At 59.2% G+C, this 17,947-nt stretch overlaps 2 protein-coding genes and 1 pseudogene across 2 annotated transcripts; all 3 read left to right on the top strand.

Moving 5' to 3' along the window:
• Positions 1-2,753: 2,753 nt before the first annotated feature.
• On the top strand, positions 2,754-5,273 carry LOC141926106 (acrosin-like). The gene is made up of 5 exons (XM_074831348.1): positions 2,754-2,851; positions 3,165-3,362; positions 3,699-3,964; positions 4,227-4,372; positions 4,857-5,273. Exons 1-5 carry the CDS (start codon positions 2,766-2,768, stop codon positions 5,271-5,273), a joined length of 1,113 nt encoding a protein of 370 aa, XP_074687449.1. The 5' UTR covers positions 2,754-2,765.
• A 3,396-nt stretch (positions 5,274-8,669) lies between these two features.
• LOC141926102 (acrosin-like) lies at positions 8,670-11,189 on the top strand. The gene is made up of 5 exons (XM_074831338.1): positions 8,670-8,767; positions 9,081-9,278; positions 9,615-9,880; positions 10,143-10,288; positions 10,773-11,189. Exons 1-5 carry the CDS (start codon positions 8,682-8,684, stop codon positions 11,187-11,189), a joined length of 1,113 nt encoding a protein of 370 aa, XP_074687439.1. The 5' UTR covers positions 8,670-8,681.
• Positions 11,190-14,585: 3,396 nt separating this feature from the next.
• LOC141926101 (acrosin-like) lies at positions 14,586-17,097 on the top strand (annotated as a pseudogene).
• Positions 17,098-17,947: the final 850 nt, after the last annotated feature.

Here is a 17,947-nt window from a genome sequence, read left to right as displayed (position 1 = left end):
GCAGATTCTCTTAGCCACTTTCTTGAACAACAAGAGCTGTTATCTTCTCTATCTTATCTAAAAGCCCCAGTATATCAGTTCCTACCGTCCATATATGGTTATCTATTCACTATAAAGACTGAACTAGTTAGAACCCATCTGCTTTCCAAGGACATGTCTCTTATTTTTGCTGAACATACTAATTCTTGATAAGTTTCCACAGAAAACGGCTTTGCTTTGATGGACACAGCAGTCCTTGGTAAACTTCCACAGAACAGTCAGGGCAAGCAGGATTATTAAACAATATTCAGAAATCATTATAAGTTGCTATAAGTAAATAAGTTGCAAAGCAGGTGATCATTTCCTTGTATCAACCAGCGGTCTAGGCAGGCTCAACATCGTCTCTGTCTGGCCAGCTAGTACCCAACTGGCTCTCTCAGGGTGGCAGGCCGGGCTCAAAGACAACTCCAATTTTGATCTGGCTGGCCAACTTTTGTGTCCACATCTGTCACGGTCCACTCGGTGGACTTGTGATGGTTCGTTTGCTACGATCTCGAAAGTGCAAAATTAAGGTGACCAACACCAAAGGGGATAGCATCAATCAAACAGTGAAACTGTGTTGTGTTGCCTGTGAAGCTAGAGATGGGTGAAAGAAAGGGGAAAAGTAAAGTTTAAAAAGAAGAGAAGGGGAGGTTATAGCTACCACCGCTGATCTCAAGATGTCCTAATGGTCCTGGGTCAGGTAGTGCTCCGTCGTCGGTCGCCATGGATCCTCGGTGGGGAAGCTTTGAATTTTCGTTGTCCAGAAGTCATCTTTTATGCTTAGTGACACACCTTGCTCCACCTCTGCATCAGGGATCTCCGCCCTTCTCGAATGAGGCTACTGCGCATGCACGAGGGGGAGTGTCCAAGGCGTGGTCAGTCTTAGAGGCGGGCAGCCTTCAACCAGGAGGTGTGTTTTGGTATTATAATAAAGCAAAGTTCGCCTAAAGTTCATGATTTCTTCATTGATGTTATGGCAACAGTTGCAACCCATCTTTTTTGACAGTGGCTATGCGGTCAGCTCTGGTTAGGCTCAGGTACCGAACAATAGCACAGCACTCTGTACCACACGCCTCAGTGCTCAGGAGAACAGCACAGCGCTCACTGTGCCGCACAGTTCTGTATTCAGGAGCCTCATTCCACTCTTGGGATTGGCAACTGTGTTCCAAACAGGCCATTGTCGGGTACCTTCCTGTCCATGTCCCTGATGACAATGTTGAGACAATGCTGATCTTCTGACCGACTCTTACAACATCGGCTCCAAGTAGGCTCTGGCAGTTGGGCTGCAGGCCACAAGGGCTCTGAGTAGGCTCTGGCTGGCCAGCTGAGGTCCAAGAGGGCTGTGAGTAGGCTCTGGCTGGCTGACGTGTGGTCTAGGCGGGCTCTACGTTGCCTCTGGCTGGCAATCTGGTATCCAGCTGGGCTCCAAATAGGCTTTGAGTGGCAGGCCGGGCTTAAAGACAACTGTGATTAGGGTCTGGCTGACCAGAAGAGCCACAGAGGACGAGTCGTCTTCTCTCAGGCCGCCTTCTGCCTGCTCTCTCGAAGCAGATCTGGGGCCTCACCTTCAGGTCAACTTCCCCAAAACAAAGCAGCCTCGAGTCCTGTTTCTCTGGGGCCCAGCCCTGGTGCCTCAAGGGCTTTGACAGCAGCTATTCCGCTTTCAGTGGGAGCCTGCCCTGGCACCCTCGGGACCAGGCTGGGCGGGCGCTCAGCTGTGTGCCTGACGTCTGTCCACACAAGCCAGGATGGCAGCAGGGAGCTCCCGCACCCTTCACCAGCTTTGAGGCTGCCACGCTTCAAGCCACTGCTCTCGCCCCTCCAGGGAGCGGCCCTGATCAGCAAGCGCAACGCAGGCGGCTGCCTCCTGCTTCTCTGCCACGACTGCCCTGCATCCCGCACGTGAGCACGGCTCTGCCGTCGGCCGTAGGAGGCAGACTGAGGAGCTGAGGCTGCTGCAGCATTTCCCAAGGCCATGGAGAATGGCACGTGGGGCTGAGAGCAGGAGCAGCCTCCTCTGCCTGGAGCTTGCAGCTGCCTGTCCTTGGCCACGCACACCAGGGGCCACAACCGCCCTTGTCCGTGTTGGCCCAGAACAGCGAGACGACTCCTGGAGAGTGAGGACACGGCGCCTGCCAGAGGGTGTTGCTGGGGCTGACGTGGCCGGTGCTGCCTCTGTGCTGCCCTGTGCTGTGTGCGGGAAGGGTGACACTGCTCGGCTCTGGTGGGCTGAGGTGGCTGCACATCCCTGCGTGCTTGCGCGGCTGGAACCAGATGGGCTTTGCCACACACACGCGTGTGCTGCTGTCTGTAGCAGTTCTGTTCTCCGGTGTACGAGTTTTGAGAAGGACCTGGTGGCAGAGGGCTGCGGAGAGCAGGGGGGCGGTGAACTCCCCCAAGAGGCTGTGGTGCCACACTGGGTTTTTTCCTGCTCGCCGCTGGCAGGCAGTGCTGGGGCCGGGCGCTGCTGCCTGCCACGGGGCCTGCACACCCCGTCCCGCAAGCAGAGCATTCAGCTGGGTCTGTCGGGGGTGTCCGATCCCAGCTTCTGCTTCCCCTGCTGCTTGGAAACCCCCATGTTTTCCCCCCCCCGCCCCTAGAGACCACCGTGCCCAGCCCCTGGAACCAGCGACTCTGTGACATCAGCCCCGTTGCCGTGGGCACCGTGGGCACCGCGAGCCCTGCGGGCACTCTGTTGGCTGCTGCACTGGTGGCAACAAGCCCTCGGTTCTGGCAGCTGGCACATGCCGCTGGCAGCGATGCATCTGCTCCGTCTCCTCATCCTGCTGGCCCTGTGCTGGCCTGCGCACGGCGCCTGGGACAGTTGTAGGTAAGTGGCCGAGGCTCTGGGAGGGAGCTTGGGCAACCTGATGGGGTTCCCTGGAGGGTGCCCGCTTGTCCCCCGTGGCCACACCACGGCTTCCCCAGCCCCACGCGGGAGCCTCGGCTCCTTGCAGCGCCCGGGCTGCTGGCACAACTCGCCTGCGGGGCTCCAGCAGAAATGGGGGCGGCCGCCCGCCTGCCCCACGGGGCTCTCTGGCCTCGCTGTCCATGCAGTGCCTCGTGGGGAGGGCAGACGGCTGACCTTCAGCCGGGACAGCAGCGAGCCGTCGAGCAGGATGGTGATGAGTTTCTGGTTACAGGACCTGCGGGCTCCGGCCCATGGCTGCTGACGATGGCACCTCGCACGTGGTGGGGGGTACAGACGCCCAGCCAGGGGCCTGGCCCTGGATCGTGAGCATCCAGGGTCCCTGGAGAAGAGGCACGGGACATGTGTGTGGAGGGTCCCTCATCAGCCCACAGTGGGTCCTCACAGCAGCCCACTGCTTCACCAAGGCCAGGTAAGGAGGGCCAGGAACAGGGATATCCCCTGGCACTCGCGGATGCCCCACCCGCAGCACCACGTGCTACTCCCGTCCCCTTTCCTTGCGGTATGCCCAGTGCCTGGGCACTGCAGAGCCCGGCTGAGACGCTGCTCAGGAGAGAGTTGGGCTCCTGCCACGGCTTTCTAGCAGCCTCCAGCTTGACACGCCTTGAGCCCAAGGCATGCAGGGGCAGTCGCGCCCTCCGTAGCACTGCTTTCCTCTCCCCTGTGTGAAGCAAAGGGCAGGGAACTGCTGGACTGCTGCAGCACGTGGTTCCTCTCCCTCTGAGCCCTCTCCCCCTCTGCCTTCCAGGCACATCACCACGTGGCGCGTGGTGGTTGGGGCCACCCGCTTGACTCAGCTGGGCCCGGAGGCCCAAGTGCGCAATATTAAACGGCTGCTGGTTCACGAGGATTACAGCAGCATCTCGCAGAGGAACGACATTGCGCTGCTGGAGTTGGACCAGCCTGTCCAGTGCAGCAACTCCATACAACTCGCCTGCGTGCCCGACGCCTCGCTGAAAGTGTCAGAACTGACAACCTGCTACATCAGTGGCTGGGCGTCCACGACAGCGAGAGGTGAGTTCCCAAAGAGCGCTCGCGTCCCAAGTGCGAGCTCGGCACACGGGGGAGGCGGGCTGGGCTTCCTGACAGCAGAGGCAAGAGCCAGAGCGCGGCTGCGGGGACGTGTGCCCATGGAGAGATGGGCCTGGCCCAGGGCCCACGGCGAGACAGAAGGGCAACGCCGGTGCAAAGCCAAGCCCCAGGGAAGGGTTCACCCAGACAGGGCAGGAGACCTGGCAACGAGCTGCCGGGCGTTAATTCCTTTCTCTGCTCACAGCTGAAGGACCAACGGATGTTCTGCAGGAGGCCAAGGTCCACCTCATCGACCTCAACCTCTGCAACAGCAGCCGGTCGTACCAAGGGGCCGTCCACCCCCACAACCTGTGCGCTGGCTACCCGCAGGGCGGCATCGACACCTGCCAGGTAGGAGCCTGCGACAAGGCAGCACCCAGCGGCACAGGCAGCCCCGGCACAGCCGCCCAAACACCCTGGCGCGGGCTTTGCCTGGCCAGTCGCCCTCCCACCGCTGGGTCCCCGCCGCTGGCGGGGCTCACCTCCCCTTCCCCAGCTGCAGGCCCTTGCCCAGGGCCCCACTGTCCCAGAGGCCTGGGACTCTGCCCAGAAAGCCCATCCAGCACTCCTGGCAGCACCGAGGTCCAGGTCCCAGCCCTGGAACATCCCTCTTGCACCCAGCCAGCATTGCTGGGTGGAGCACGAGAGGAGCACGAGTCCTACCCCACGGGCCCATGACCCCCTCTCAGACAAGGTCCTGTCGCCCCCAGCACCTGAGCAGAGCCTCTCTGTGCAGCGCATACAGCTCTGGGGGGTGCTGACAGAGAGAAGGAGCCGGCCCTAGTGCTGCCAGCGGCCACCCGACACCACCTTGACCCTCTCTCCTCCACTGCAGGGTGACAGCGGTGCTCCTCTCGTCTGCAAAGACAACAGTGCTGACCACTTCTGGCTGGTTGGGGTGACCAGCTGGGGGAGAGGCTGTACGAGAGCAAAACGGCTGGGAATCTACACCTCCACTCAGCACTTTTACGACTGGATCCTAGAACAGATGGGGCTGAGCCCAGCAGTAACGGCTGCTCCAACGCCACGGCCAGCCTTCCCCTCAACCCCCCTTCAGACGCCAAGGCCAACACCAACACAATCAGGCGGGTTCAGCTCCTTCCCCCTTCTAGTGCAGAAGTTGGTGGAACTCTTTACTTGGTTGCAGGAGCTCATGCAGAACCTGAGGGAAGGCCTGAGCACCAGGATGGACAGGATCCAGTGCAGGCTGCAGTGCACCATGACCGCCTCCTGCAAGGGCTCTGACTGCTGAGCCAACGGCAGCCTCAGCGTCAACAGCCTTCTCGGTCCTGCCCATGCTCCTCCGACTGCACAAAAAAATGTTGTCTTAGTTGTTGAATAAAATTCCCAAGTTTCACAGCTCACGACGCTTCAGTTCCATTCTGTCTCCTGTCCAAGACAAGGATTCCATGCCCAGCACCTGAAAATGAGGCTGCAGGCAGCCAAGTCGGGCACAAAGGGAAAGAGTCACTCTGAGGGGTGACCCCGAGCCTGGTCGGAGAGGAGGGGGAGGGTGCGGTGGGAGAAGGGGCCACTGGTCACAGGGGGCCAGAGGTCTTGGGGACAGTGATTCGCGGAAACAGACTCTATTCAACTCAGAGAGTTATGCAGCAGGTATGTTTACTCCAGCGCTGGGGTGCGAGGGGATTTCCCCACAAAGCTTGCACCCCAACAGCACATTTTACCAGAAACTTATCGACTCTGGATATACATATTCATTGATTACATAACACAAATATCCATATGCATGAGTGAGGCTGGGTTAGCTCTAGAGGCTGGTGTCAGCAGTTTGTGTTCTCTTTGCACCTGCGCATTGCCTCCTGGGGGGCGTCTCAGGGATCTTTGGGAGGAAGGCTCACAGTCCTCCTCACCTTGTACTTTTCCTCGGAGCACGCGCAGATTCTCTTAGCCACTTTCTTGAACAACAAGAGCTGTTATCTTCTCTATCTTATCTAAAAGCCCCAGTATATCAGTTCCTACCGTCCATATATGGTTATCTATTCACTATAAAGACTGAACTAGTTAGAACCCATCTGCTTTCCAAGGACATGTCTCTTATTTTTGCTGAACATACTAATTCTTGATAAGTTTCCACAGAAAACGGCTTTGCTTTGATGGACACAGCAGTCCTTGGTAAACTTCCACAGAACAGTCAGGGCAAGCAGGATTATTAAACAATATTCAGAAATCATTATAAGTTGCTATAAGTAAGTAAGTTGCAAAGCAGGTGATCATTTCCTTGTATCAACCAGCGGTCTAGGCAGGCTCAACATCGTCTCTGTCTGGCCAGCTAGTACCCAACTGGCTCTCTCAGGGTGGCAGGCCGGGCTCAAAGACAACTCCAATTTTGATCTGGCTGGCCAACTTTTGTGTCCACATCTGTCACGGTCCACTCGGTGGACTTGTGATGGTTCGTTTGCTACGATCTCGAAAGTGCAAAATTAAGGTGACCAACACCAAAGGGGATAGCATCAATCAAACAGTGAAACTGTGTTGTGTTGCCTGTGAAGCTAGAGATGGGTGAAAGAAAGGGGAAAAGTAAAGTTTAAAAAGAAGAGAAGGGGAGGTTATAGCTACCACCGCTGATCTCAAGATGTCCTAATGGTCCTGGGTCAGGTAGTGCTCCGTCGTCGGTCGCCATGGATCCTCGGTGGGGAAGCTTTGAATTTTCGTTGTCCAGAAGTCATCTTTTATGCTTAGTGACACACCTTGCTCCACCTCTGCATCAGGGATCTCCGCCCTTCTCGAATGAGGCTACTGCGCATGCACGAGGGGGAGTGTCCAAGGCGTGGTCAGTCTTAGAGGCGGGCAGCCTTCAACCAGGAGGTGTGTTTTGGTATTATAATAAAGCAAAGTTCGCCTAAAGTTCATGATTTCTTCATTGATGTTATGGCAACAGTTGCAACCCATCTTTTTTGACAGTGGCTATGCGGTCAGCTCTGGTTAGGCTCAGGTACCGAACAATAGCACAGCACTCTGTACCACACGCCTCAGTGCTCAGGAGAACAGCACAGCGCTCACTGTGCCGCACAGTTCTGTATTCAGGAGCCTCATTCCACTCTTGGGATTGGCAACTGTGTTCCAAACAGGCCATTGTCGGGTACCTTCCTGTCCATGTCCCTGATGACAATGTTGAGACAATGCTGATCTTCTGACCGACTCTTACAACATCGGCTCCAAGTAGGCTCTGGCAGTTGGGCTGCAGGCCACAAGGGCTCTGAGTAGGCTCTGGCTGGCCAGCTGAGGTCCAAGAGGGCTGTGAGTAGGCTCTGGCTGGCTGACGTGTGGTCTAGGCGGGCTCTACGTTGCCTCTGGCTGGCAATCTGGTATCCAGCTGGGCTCCAAATAGGCTTTGAGTGGCAGGCCGGGCTTAAAGACAACTGTGATTAGGGTCTGGCTGACCAGAAGAGCCACAGAGGACGAGTCGTCTTCTCTCAGGCCGCCTTCTGCCTGCTCTCTCGAAGCAGATCTGGGGCCTCACCTTCAGGTCAACTTCCCCAAAACAAAGCAGCCTCGAGTCCTGTTTCTCTGGGGCCCAGCCCTGGTGCCTCAAGGGCTTTGACAGCAGCTATTCCGCTTTCAGTGGGAGCCTGCCCTGGCACCCTCGGGACCAGGCTGGGCGGGCGCTCAGCTGTGTGCCTGACGTCTGTCCACACAAGCCAGGATGGCAGCAGGGAGCTCCCGCACCCTTCACCAGCTTTGAGGCTGCCACGCTTCAAGCCACTGCTCTCGCCCCTCCAGGGAGCGGCCCTGATCAGCAAGCGCAACGCAGGCGGCTGCCTCCTGCTTCTCTGCCACGACTGCCCTGCATCCCGCACGTGAGCACGGCTCTGCCGTCGGCCGTAGGAGGCAGACTGAGGAGCTGAGGCTGCTGCAGCATTTCCCAAGGCCATGGAGAATGGCACGTGGGGCTGAGAGCAGGAGCAGCCTCCTCTGCCTGGAGCTTGCAGCTGCCTGTCCTTGGCCACGCACACCAGGGGCCACAACCGCCCTTGTCCGTGTTGGCCCAGAACAGCGAGACGACTCCTGGAGAGTGAGGACACGGCGCCTGCCAGAGGGTGTTGCTGGGGCTGACGTGGCCGGTGCTGCCTCTGTGCTGCCCTGTGCTGTGTGCGGGAAGGGTGACACTGCTCGGCTCTGGTGGGCTGAGGTGGCTGCACATCCCTGCGTGCTTGCGCGGCTGGAACCAGATGGGCTTTGCCACACACACGCGTGTGCTGCTGTCTGTAGCAGTTCTGTTCTCCGGTGTACGAGTTTTGAGAAGGACCTGGTGGCAGAGGGCTGCGGAGAGCAGGGGGGCGGTGAACTCCCCCAAGAGGCTGTGGTGCCACACTGGGTTTTTTCCTGCTCGCCGCTGGCAGGCAGTGCTGGGGCCGGGCGCTGCTGCCTGCCACGGGGCCTGCACACCCCGTCCCGCAAGCAGAGCATTCAGCTGGGTCTGTCGGGGGTGTCCGATCCCAGCTTCTGCTTCCCCTGCTGCTTGGAAACCCCCATGTTTTCCCCCCCCCGCCCCTAGAGACCACCGTGCCCAGCCCCTGGAACCAGCGACTCTGTGACATCAGCCCCGTTGCCGTGGGCACCGTGGGCACCGCGAGCCCTGCGGGCACTCTGTTGGCTGCTGCACTGGTGGCAACAAGCCCTCGGTTCTGGCAGCTGGCACATGCCGCTGGCAGCGATGCATCTGCTCCGTCTCCTCATCCTGCTGGCCCTGTGCTGGCCTGCGCACGGCGCCTGGGACAGTTGTAGGTAAGTGGCCGAGGCTCTGGGAGGGAGCTTGGGCAACCTGATGGGGTTCCCTGGAGGGTGCCCGCTTGTCCCCCGTGGCCACACCACGGCTTCCCCAGCCCCACGCGGGAGCCTCGGCTCCTTGCAGCGCCCGGGCTGCTGGCACAACTCGCCTGCGGGGCTCCAGCAGAAATGGGGGCGGCCGCCCGCCTGCCCCACGGGGCTCTCTGGCCTCGCTGTCCATGCAGTGCCTCGTGGGGAGGGCAGACGGCTGACCTTCAGCCGGGACAGCAGCGAGCCGTCGAGCAGGATGGTGATGAGTTTCTGGTTACAGGACCTGCGGGCTCCGGCCCATGGCTGCTGACGATGGCACCTCGCACGTGGTGGGGGGTACAGACGCCCAGCCAGGGGCCTGGCCCTGGATCGTGAGCATCCAGGGTCCCTGGAGAAGAGGCACGGGACATGTGTGTGGAGGGTCCCTCATCAGCCCACAGTGGGTCCTCACAGCAGCCCACTGCTTCACCAAGGCCAGGTAAGGAGGGCCAGGAACAGGGATATCCCCTGGCACTCGCGGATGCCCCACCCGCAGCACCACGTGCTACTCCCGTCCCCTTTCCTTGCGGTATGCCCAGTGCCTGGGCACTGCAGAGCCCGGCTGAGACGCTGCTCAGGAGAGAGTTGGGCTCCTGCCACGGCTTTCTAGCAGCCTCCAGCTTGACACGCCTTGAGCCCAAGGCATGCAGGGGCAGTCGCGCCCTCCGTAGCACTGCTTTCCTCTCCCCTGTGTGAAGCAAAGGGCAGGGAACTGCTGGGCTGCTGCAGCACGTGGTTCCTCTCCCTCTGAGCCCTCTCCCCCTCTGCCTTCCAGGCACATCACCACGTGGCGCGTGGTGGTTGGGGCCACCCGCTTGACTCAGCTGGGCCCGGAGGCCCAAGTGCGCAATATTAAACGGCTGCTGGTTCACGAGGATTACAGCAGCATCTCGCAGAGGAACGACATTGCGCTGCTGGAGTTGGACCAGCCTGTCCAGTGCAGCAACTCCATACAACTCGCCTGCGTGCCCGACGCCTCGCTGAAAGTGTCAGAACTGACAACCTGCTACATCAGTGGCTGGGCGTCCACGACAGCGAGAGGTGAGTTCCCAAAGAGCGCTCGCGTCCCAAGTGCGAGCTCGGCACACGGGGGAGGCGGGCTGGGCTTCCTGACAGCAGAGGCAAGAGCCAGAGCGCGGCTGCGGGGACGTGTGCCCATGGAGAGATGGGCCTGGCCCAGGGCCCACGGCGAGACAGAAGGGCAACGCCGGTGCAAAGCCAAGCCCCAGGGAAGGGTTCACCCAGACAGGGCAGGAGACCTGGCAACGAGCTGCCGGGCGTTAATTCCTTTCTCTGCTCACAGCTGAAGGACCAACGGATGTTCTGCAGGAGGCCAAGGTCCACCTCATCGACCTCAACCTCTGCAACAGCAGCCGGTCGTACCAAGGGGCCGTCCACCCCCACAACCTGTGCGCTGGCTACCCGCAGGGCGGCATCGACACCTGCCAGGTAGGAGCCTGCGACAAGGCAGCACCCAGCGGCACAGGCAGCCCCGGCACAGCCGCCCAAACACCCTGGCGCGGGCTTTGCCTGGCCAGTCGCCCTCCCACCGCTGGGTCCCCGCCGCTGGCGGGGCTCACCTCCCCTTCCCCAGCTGCAGGCCCTTGCCCAGGGCCCCACTGTCCCAGAGGCCTGGGACTCTGCCCAGAAAGCCCATCCAGCACTCCTGGCAGCACCGAGGTCCAGGTCCCAGCCCTGGAACATCCCTCTTGCACCCAGCCAGCATTGCTGGGTGGAGCACGAGAGGAGCACGAGTCCTACCCCACGGGCCCATGACCCCCTCTCAGACAAGGTCCTGTCGCCCCCAGCACCTGAGCAGAGCCTCTCTGTGCAGCGCATACAGCTCTGGGGGGTGCTGACAGAGAGAAGGAGCCGGCCCTAGTGCTGCCAGCGGCCACCCGACACCACCTTGACCCTCTCTCCTCCACTGCAGGGTGACAGCGGTGCTCCTCTCGTCTGCAAAGACAACAGTGCTGACCACTTCTGGCTGGTTGGGGTGACCAGCTGGGGGAGAGGCTGTACGAGAGCAAAACGGCTGGGAATCTACACCTCCACTCAGCACTTTTACGACTGGATCCTAGAACAGATGGGGCTGAGCCCAGCAGTAACGGCTGCTCCAACGCCACGGCCAGCCTTCCCCTCAACCCCCCTTCAGACGCCAAGGCCAACACCAACACAATCAGGCGGGTTCAGCTCCTTCCCCCTTCTAGTGCAGAAGTTGGTGGAACTCTTTACTTGGTTGCAGGAGCTCATGCAGAACCTGAGGGAAGGCCTGAGCACCAGGATGGACAGGATCCAGTGCAGGCTGCAGTGCACCATGACCGCCTCCTGCAAGGGCTCTGACTGCTGAGCCAACGGCAGCCTCAGCGTCAACAGCCTTCTCGGTCCTGCCCATGCTCCTCCGACTGCACAAAAAAATGTTGTCTTAGTTGTTGAATAAAATTCCCAAGTTTCACAGCTCACGACGCTTCAGTTCCATTCTGTCTCCTGTCCAAGACAAGGATTCCATGCCCAGCACCTGAAAATGAGGCTGCAGGCAGCCAAGTCGGGCACAAAGGGAAAGAGTCACTCTGAGGGGTGACCCCGAGCCTGGTCGGAGAGGAGGGGGAGGGTGCGGTGGGAGAAGGGGCCACTGGTCACAGGGGGCCAGAGGTCTTGGGGACAGTGATTCGCGGAAACAGACTCTATTCAACTCAGAGAGTTATGCAGCAGGTATGTTTACTCCAGCGCTGGGGTGCGAGGGGATTTCCCCACAAAGCTTGCACCCCAACAGCACATTTTACCAGAAACTTATCGACTCTGGATATACATATTCATTGATTACATAACACAAATATCCATATGCATGAGTGAGGCTGGGTTAGCTCTAGAGGCTGGTGTCAGCAGTTTGTGTTCTCTTTGCACCTGCGCATTGCCTCCTGGGGGGCGTCTCAGGGATCTTTGGGAGGAAGGCTCACAGTCCTCCTCACCTTGTACTTTTCCTCGGAGCACGCGCAGATTCTCTTAGCCACTTTCTTGAACAACAAGAGCTGTTATCTTCTCTATCTTATCTAAAAGCCCCAGTATATCAGTTCCTACCGTCCATATATGGTTATCTATTCACTATAAAGACTGAACTAGTTAGAACCCATCTGCTTTCCAAGGACATGTCTCTTATTTTTGCTGAACATACTAATTCTTGATAAGTTTCCACAGAAAACGGCTTTGCTTTGATGGACACAGCAGTCCTTGGTAAACTTCCACAGAACAGTCAGGGCAAGCAGGATTATTAAACAATATTCAGAAATCATTATAAGTTGCTATAAGTAAGTAAGTTGCAAAGCAGGTGATCATTTCCTTGTATCAACCAGCGGTCTAGGCAGACTCAACATCGTCTCTGTCTGGCCAGCTAGTACCCAACTGGCTCTCTCAGGGTGGCAGGCCGGGCTCAAAGACAACTCCAATTTTGATCTGGCTGGCCAACTTTTGTGTCCACATCTGTCACGGTCCACTCGGTGGACTTGTGATGGTTCGTTTGCTACGATCTCGAAAGTGCAAAATTAAGGTGACCAACACCAAAGGGGATAGCATCAATCAAACAGTGAAACTGTGTTGTGTTGCCTGTGAAGCTAGAGATGGGTGAAAGAAAGGGGAAAAGTAAAGTTTAAAAAGAAGAGAAGGGGAGGTTATAGCTACCACCGCTGATCTCAAGATGTCCTAATGGTCCTGGGTCAGGTAGTGCTCCGTCGTCGGTCGCCATGGATCCTCGGTGGGGAAGCTTTGAATTTTCGTTGTCCAGAAGTCATCTTTTATGCTTAGTGACACACCTTGCTCCACCTCTGCATCAGGGATCTCCGCCCTTCTCGAATGAGGCTACTGCGCATGCACGAGGGGGAGTGTCCAAGGCGTGGTCAGTCTTAGAGGCGGGCAGCCTTCAACCAGGAGGTGTGTTTTGGTATTATAATAAAGCAAAGTTCGCCTAAAGTTCATGATTTCTTCATTGATGTTATGGCAACAGTTGCAACCCATCTTTTTTGACAGTGGCTATGCGGTCAGCTCTGGTTAGGCTCAGGTACCGAACAATAGCACAGCACTCTGTACCACACGCCTCAGTGCTCAGGAGAACAGCACAGCGCTCACTGTGCCGCACAGTTCTGTATTCAGGAGCCTCATTCCACTCTTGGGATTGGCAACTGTGTTCCAAACAGGCCATTGTCGGGTACCTTCCTGTCCATGTCCCTGATGACAATGTTGAGACAATGCTGATCTTCTGACCGACTCTTACAACATCGGCTCCAAGTAGGCTCTGGCAGTTGGGCTGCAGGCCACAAGGGCTCTGAGTAGGCTCTGGCTGGCCAGCTGAGGTCCAAGAGGGCTGTGAGTAGGCTCTGGCTGGCTGACGTGTGGTCTAGGCGGGCTCTACGTTGCCTCTGGCTGGCAATCTGGTATCCAGCTGGGCTCCAAATAGGCTTTGAGTGGCAGGCCGGGCTTAAAGACAACTGTGATTAGGGTCTGGCTGACCAGAAGAGCCACAGAGGACGAGTCGTCTTCTCTCAGGCCGCCTTCTGCCTGCTCTCTCGAAGCAGATCTGGGGCCTCACCTTCAGGTCAACTTCCCCAAAACAAAGCAGCCTCGAGTCCTGTTTCTCTGGGGCCCAGCCCTGGTGCCTCAAGGGCTTTGACAGCAGCTATTCCGCTTTCAGTGGGAGCCTGCCCTGGCACCCTCGGGACCAGGCTGGGCGGGCGCTCAGCTGTGTGCCTGACGTCTGTCCACACAAGCCAGGATGGCAGCAGGGAGCTCCCGCACCCTTCACCAGCTTTGAGGCTGCCACGCTTCAAGCCACTGCTCTCGCCCCTCCAGGGAGCGGCCCTGATCAGCAAGCGCAACGCAGGCGGCTGCCTCCTGCTTCTCTGCCACGACTGCCCTGCATCCCGCACGTGAGCACGGCTCTGCCGTCGGCCGTAGGAGGCAGACTGAGGAGCTGAGGCTGCTGCAGCATTTCCCAAGGCCATGGAGAATGGCACGTGGGGCTGAGAGCAGGAGCAGCCTCCTCTGCCTGGAGCTTGCAGCTGCCTGTCCTTGGCCACGCACACCAGGGGCCACAACCGCCCTTGTCCGTGTTGGCCCAGAACAGCGAGACGACTCCTGGAGAGTGAGGACACGGCGCCTGCCAGAGGGTGTTGCTGGGGCTGACGTGGCCGGTGCTGCCTCTGTGCTGCCCTGTGCTGTGTGCGGGAAGGGTGACACTGCTCGGCTCTGGTGGGCTGAGGTGGCTGCACATCCCTGCGTGCTTGCGCGGCTGGAACCAGATGGGCTTTGCCACACACACGCGTGTGCTGCTGTCTGTAGCAGTTCTGTTCTCCGGTGTACGAGTTTTGAGAAGGACCTGGTGGCAGAGGGCTGCGGAGAGCAGGGGGGCGGTGAACTCCCCCAAGAGGCTGTGGTGCCACACTGGGTTTTTTCCTGCTCGCCGCTGGCAGGCAGTGCTGGGGCCGGGCGCTGCTGCCTGCCACGGGGCCTGCACACCCCGTCCCGCAAGCAGAGCATTCAGCTGGGTCTGTCGGGGGTGTCCGATCCCAGCTTCTGCTTCCCCTGCTGCTTGGAAACCCCCATGTTTTCCCCCCCCCGCCCCTAGAGACCACCGTGCCCAGCCCCTGGAACCAGCGACTCTGTGACATCAGCCCCGTTGCCGTGGGCACCGTGGGCACCGCGAGCCCTGCGGGCACTCTGTTGGCTGCTGCACTGGTGGCAACAAGCCCTCGGTTCTGGCAGCTGGCACATGCCGCTGGCAGCGATGCATCTGCTCCGTCTCCTCATCCTGCTGGCCCTGTGCTGGCCTGCGCACGGCGCCTGGGACAGTTGTAGGTAAGTGGCCGAGGCTCTGGGAGGGAGCTTGGGCAACCTGATGGGGTTCCCTGGAGGGTGCCCGCTTGTCCCCCGTGGCCACACCACGGCTTCCCCAGCCCCACGCGGGAGCCTCGGCTCCTTGCAGCGCCCGGGCTGCTGGCACAACTCGCCTGCGGGGCTCCAGCAGAAATGGGGGCGGCCGCCCGCCTGCCCCACGGGGCTCTCTGGCCTCGCTGTCCATGCAGTGCCTCGTGGGGAGGGCAGACGGCTGACCTTCAGCCGGGACAGCAGCGAGCCGTCGAGCAGGATGGTGATGAGTTTCTGGTTACAGGACCTGCGGGCTCCGGCCCATGGCTGCTGACGATGGCACCTCGCACGTGGTGGGGGGTACAGACGCCCAGCCAGGGGCCTGGCCCTGGATCGTGAGCATCCAGGGTCCCTGGAGAAGAGGCACGGGACATGTGTGTGGAGGGTCCCTCATCAGCCCACAGTGGGTCCTCACAGCAGCCCACTGCTTCACCAAGGCCAGGTAAGGAGGGCCAGGAACAGGGATATCCCCTGGCACTCGCGGATGCCCCACCCGCAGCACCACGTGCTACTCCCGTCCCCTTTCCTTGCGGTATGCCCAGTGCCTGGGCACTGCAGAGCCCGGCTGAGACGCTGCTCAGGAGAGAGTTGGGCTCCTGCCACGGCTTTCTAGCAGCCTCCAGCTTGACACGCCTTGAGCCCAAGGCATGCAGGGGCAGTCGCGCCCTCCGTAGCACTGCTTTCCTCTCCCCTGTGTGAAGCAAAGGGCAGGGAACTGCTGGGCTGCTGCAGCACGTGGTTCCTCTCCCTCTGAGCCCTCTCCCCCTCTGCCTTCCAGGCACATCACCACGTGGCGCGTGGTGGTTGGGGCCACCCGCTTTGACTCAGCTGGGCCCGGAGGCCCAAGTGCGCAATATTAAACGGCTGCTGGTTCACGAGGATTACAGCAGCATCTCGCAGAGGAACGACATTGCGCTGCTGGAGTTGGACCAGCCTGTCCAGTGCAGCAACTCCATACAACTCGCCTGCGTGCCCGACGCCTCGCTGAAAGTGTCAGAACTGACAACCTGCTACATCAGTGGCTGGGCGTCCACGACAGCGAGAGGTGAGTTCCCAAAGAGCGCTCGCGTCCCAAGTGCGAGCTCGGCACACGGGGGAGGCGGGCTGGGCTTCCTGACAGCAGAGGCAAGAGCCAGAGCGCGGCTGCGGGGACGTGTGCCCATGGAGAGATGGGCCTGGCCCAGGGCCCACGGCGAGACAGAAGGGCAACGCCGGTGCAAAGCCAAGCCCCAGGGAAGGGTTCACCCAGACAGGGCAGGAGACCTGGCAACGAGCTGCCGGGCGTTAATTCCTTTCTCTGCTCACAGCTGAAGGACCAACGGATGTTCTGCAGGAGGCCAAGGTCCACCTCATCGACCTCAACCTCTGCAACAGCAGCCGGTCGTACCAAGGGGCCGTCCACCCCCACAACCTGTGCGCTGGCTACCCGCAGGGCGGCATCGACACCTGCCAGGTAGGAGCCTGCGACAAGGCAGCACCCAGCGGCACAGGCAGCCCCGGCACAGCCGCCCAAACACCCTGGCGCGGGCTTTGCCTGGCCAGTCGCCCTCCCACCGCTGGGTCCCCGCCGCTGGCGGGGCTCACCTCCCCTTCCCCAGCTGCAGGCCCTTGCCCAGGGCCCCACTGTCCCAGAGGCCTGGGACTCTGCCCAGAAAGCCCATCCAGCACTCCTGGCAGCACCGAGGTCCAGGTCCCAGCCCTGGAACATCCCTCTTGCACCCAGCCAGCATTGCTGGGTGGAGCACGAGAGGAGCACGAGTCCTACCCCACGGGCCCATGACCCCCTCTCAGACAAGGTCCTGTCGCCCCCAGCACCTGAGCAGAGCCTCTCTGTGCAGCGCATACAGCTCTGGGGGGTGCTGACAGAGAGAAGGAGCCGGCCCTAGTGCTGCCAGCGGCCACCCGACACCACCTTGACCCTCTCTCCTCCACTGCAGGGTGACAGCGGTGCTCCTCTCGTCTGCAAAGACAACAGTGCTGACCACTTCTGGCTGGTTGGGGTGACCAGCTGGGGGAGAGGCTGTACGAGAGCAAAACGGCTGGGAATCTACACCTCCACTCAGCACTTTTACGACTGGATCCTAGAACAGATGGGGCTGAGCCCAGCAGTAACGGCTGCTCCAACGCCACGGCCAGCCTTCCCTCAACCCCCCTTCAGACGCCAAGGCCAACACCAACACAATCAGGCGGGTTCAGCTCCTTCCCCTTCTAGTGCAGAAGTTGGTGGAACTCTTTACTTGGTTGCAGGAGCTCATGCAGAACCTGAGGGAAGGCCTGAGCACCAGGATGGACAGGATCCAGTGCAGGCTGCAGTGCACCATGACCGCCTCCTGCAAGGGCTCTGACTGCTGAGCCAACGGCAGCCTCAGCGTCAACAGCCTTCTCGGTCCTGCCCATGCTCCTCCGACTGCACAAAAAAATGTTGTCTTAGTTGTTGAATAAAATTCCCAAGTTTCACAGCTCACGACGCTTCAGTTCCATTCTGTCTCCTGTCCAAGACAAGGATTCCATGCCCAGCACCTGAAAATGAGGCTGCAGGCAGCCAAGTCGGGCACAAAGGGAAAGAGTCACTCTGAGGGGTGACCCCGAGCCTGGTCGGAGAGGAGGGGGAGGGTGCGGTGGGAGAAGGGGCCACTGGTCACAGGGGGCCAGAGGTCTTGGGGACAGTGATTCGCGGAAACAGACTCTATTCAACTCAGAGAGTTATGCAGCAGGTATGTTTACTCCAGCGCTGGGGTGCGAGGGGATTTCCCCACAAAGCTTGCACCCCAACAGCACATTTTACCAGAAACTTATCGACTCTGGATATACATATTCATTGATTACATAACACAAATATCCATATGCATGAGTGAGGCTGGGTTAGCTCTAGAGGCTGGTGTCAGCAGTTTGTGTTCTCTTTGCACCTGCGCATTGCCTCCTGGGGGGCGTCTCAGGGATCTTTGGGAGGAAGGCTCACAGTCCTCCTCACCTTGTACTTTTCCTCGGAGCACGCGCAGATTCTCTTAGCCACTTTCTTGAACAACAAGAGCTGTTATCTTCTCTATCTTATCTAAAAGCCCAGTATATCAGTTCCTACCGTCCATATATGGTTATCTATTCACTATAAAGACTGAACTAGTTAGAACCCATCTGCTTTCCAAGGACATGTCTCTTATTTTTGCTGAACATACTAATTCTTGATAAGTTTCCACA

Source organism: Strix aluco, chromosome 7 (genome assembly GCF_031877795.1).
Source record: "Strix aluco isolate bStrAlu1 chromosome 7, bStrAlu1.hap1, whole genome shotgun sequence".
Taxonomy (NCBI): Eukaryota; Metazoa; Chordata; class Aves; order Strigiformes; family Strigidae; genus Strix; species Strix aluco.
Note: the sequence above shows the minus strand (reverse complement) of the source record. Positions and strands in the feature narration are given on the sequence as shown.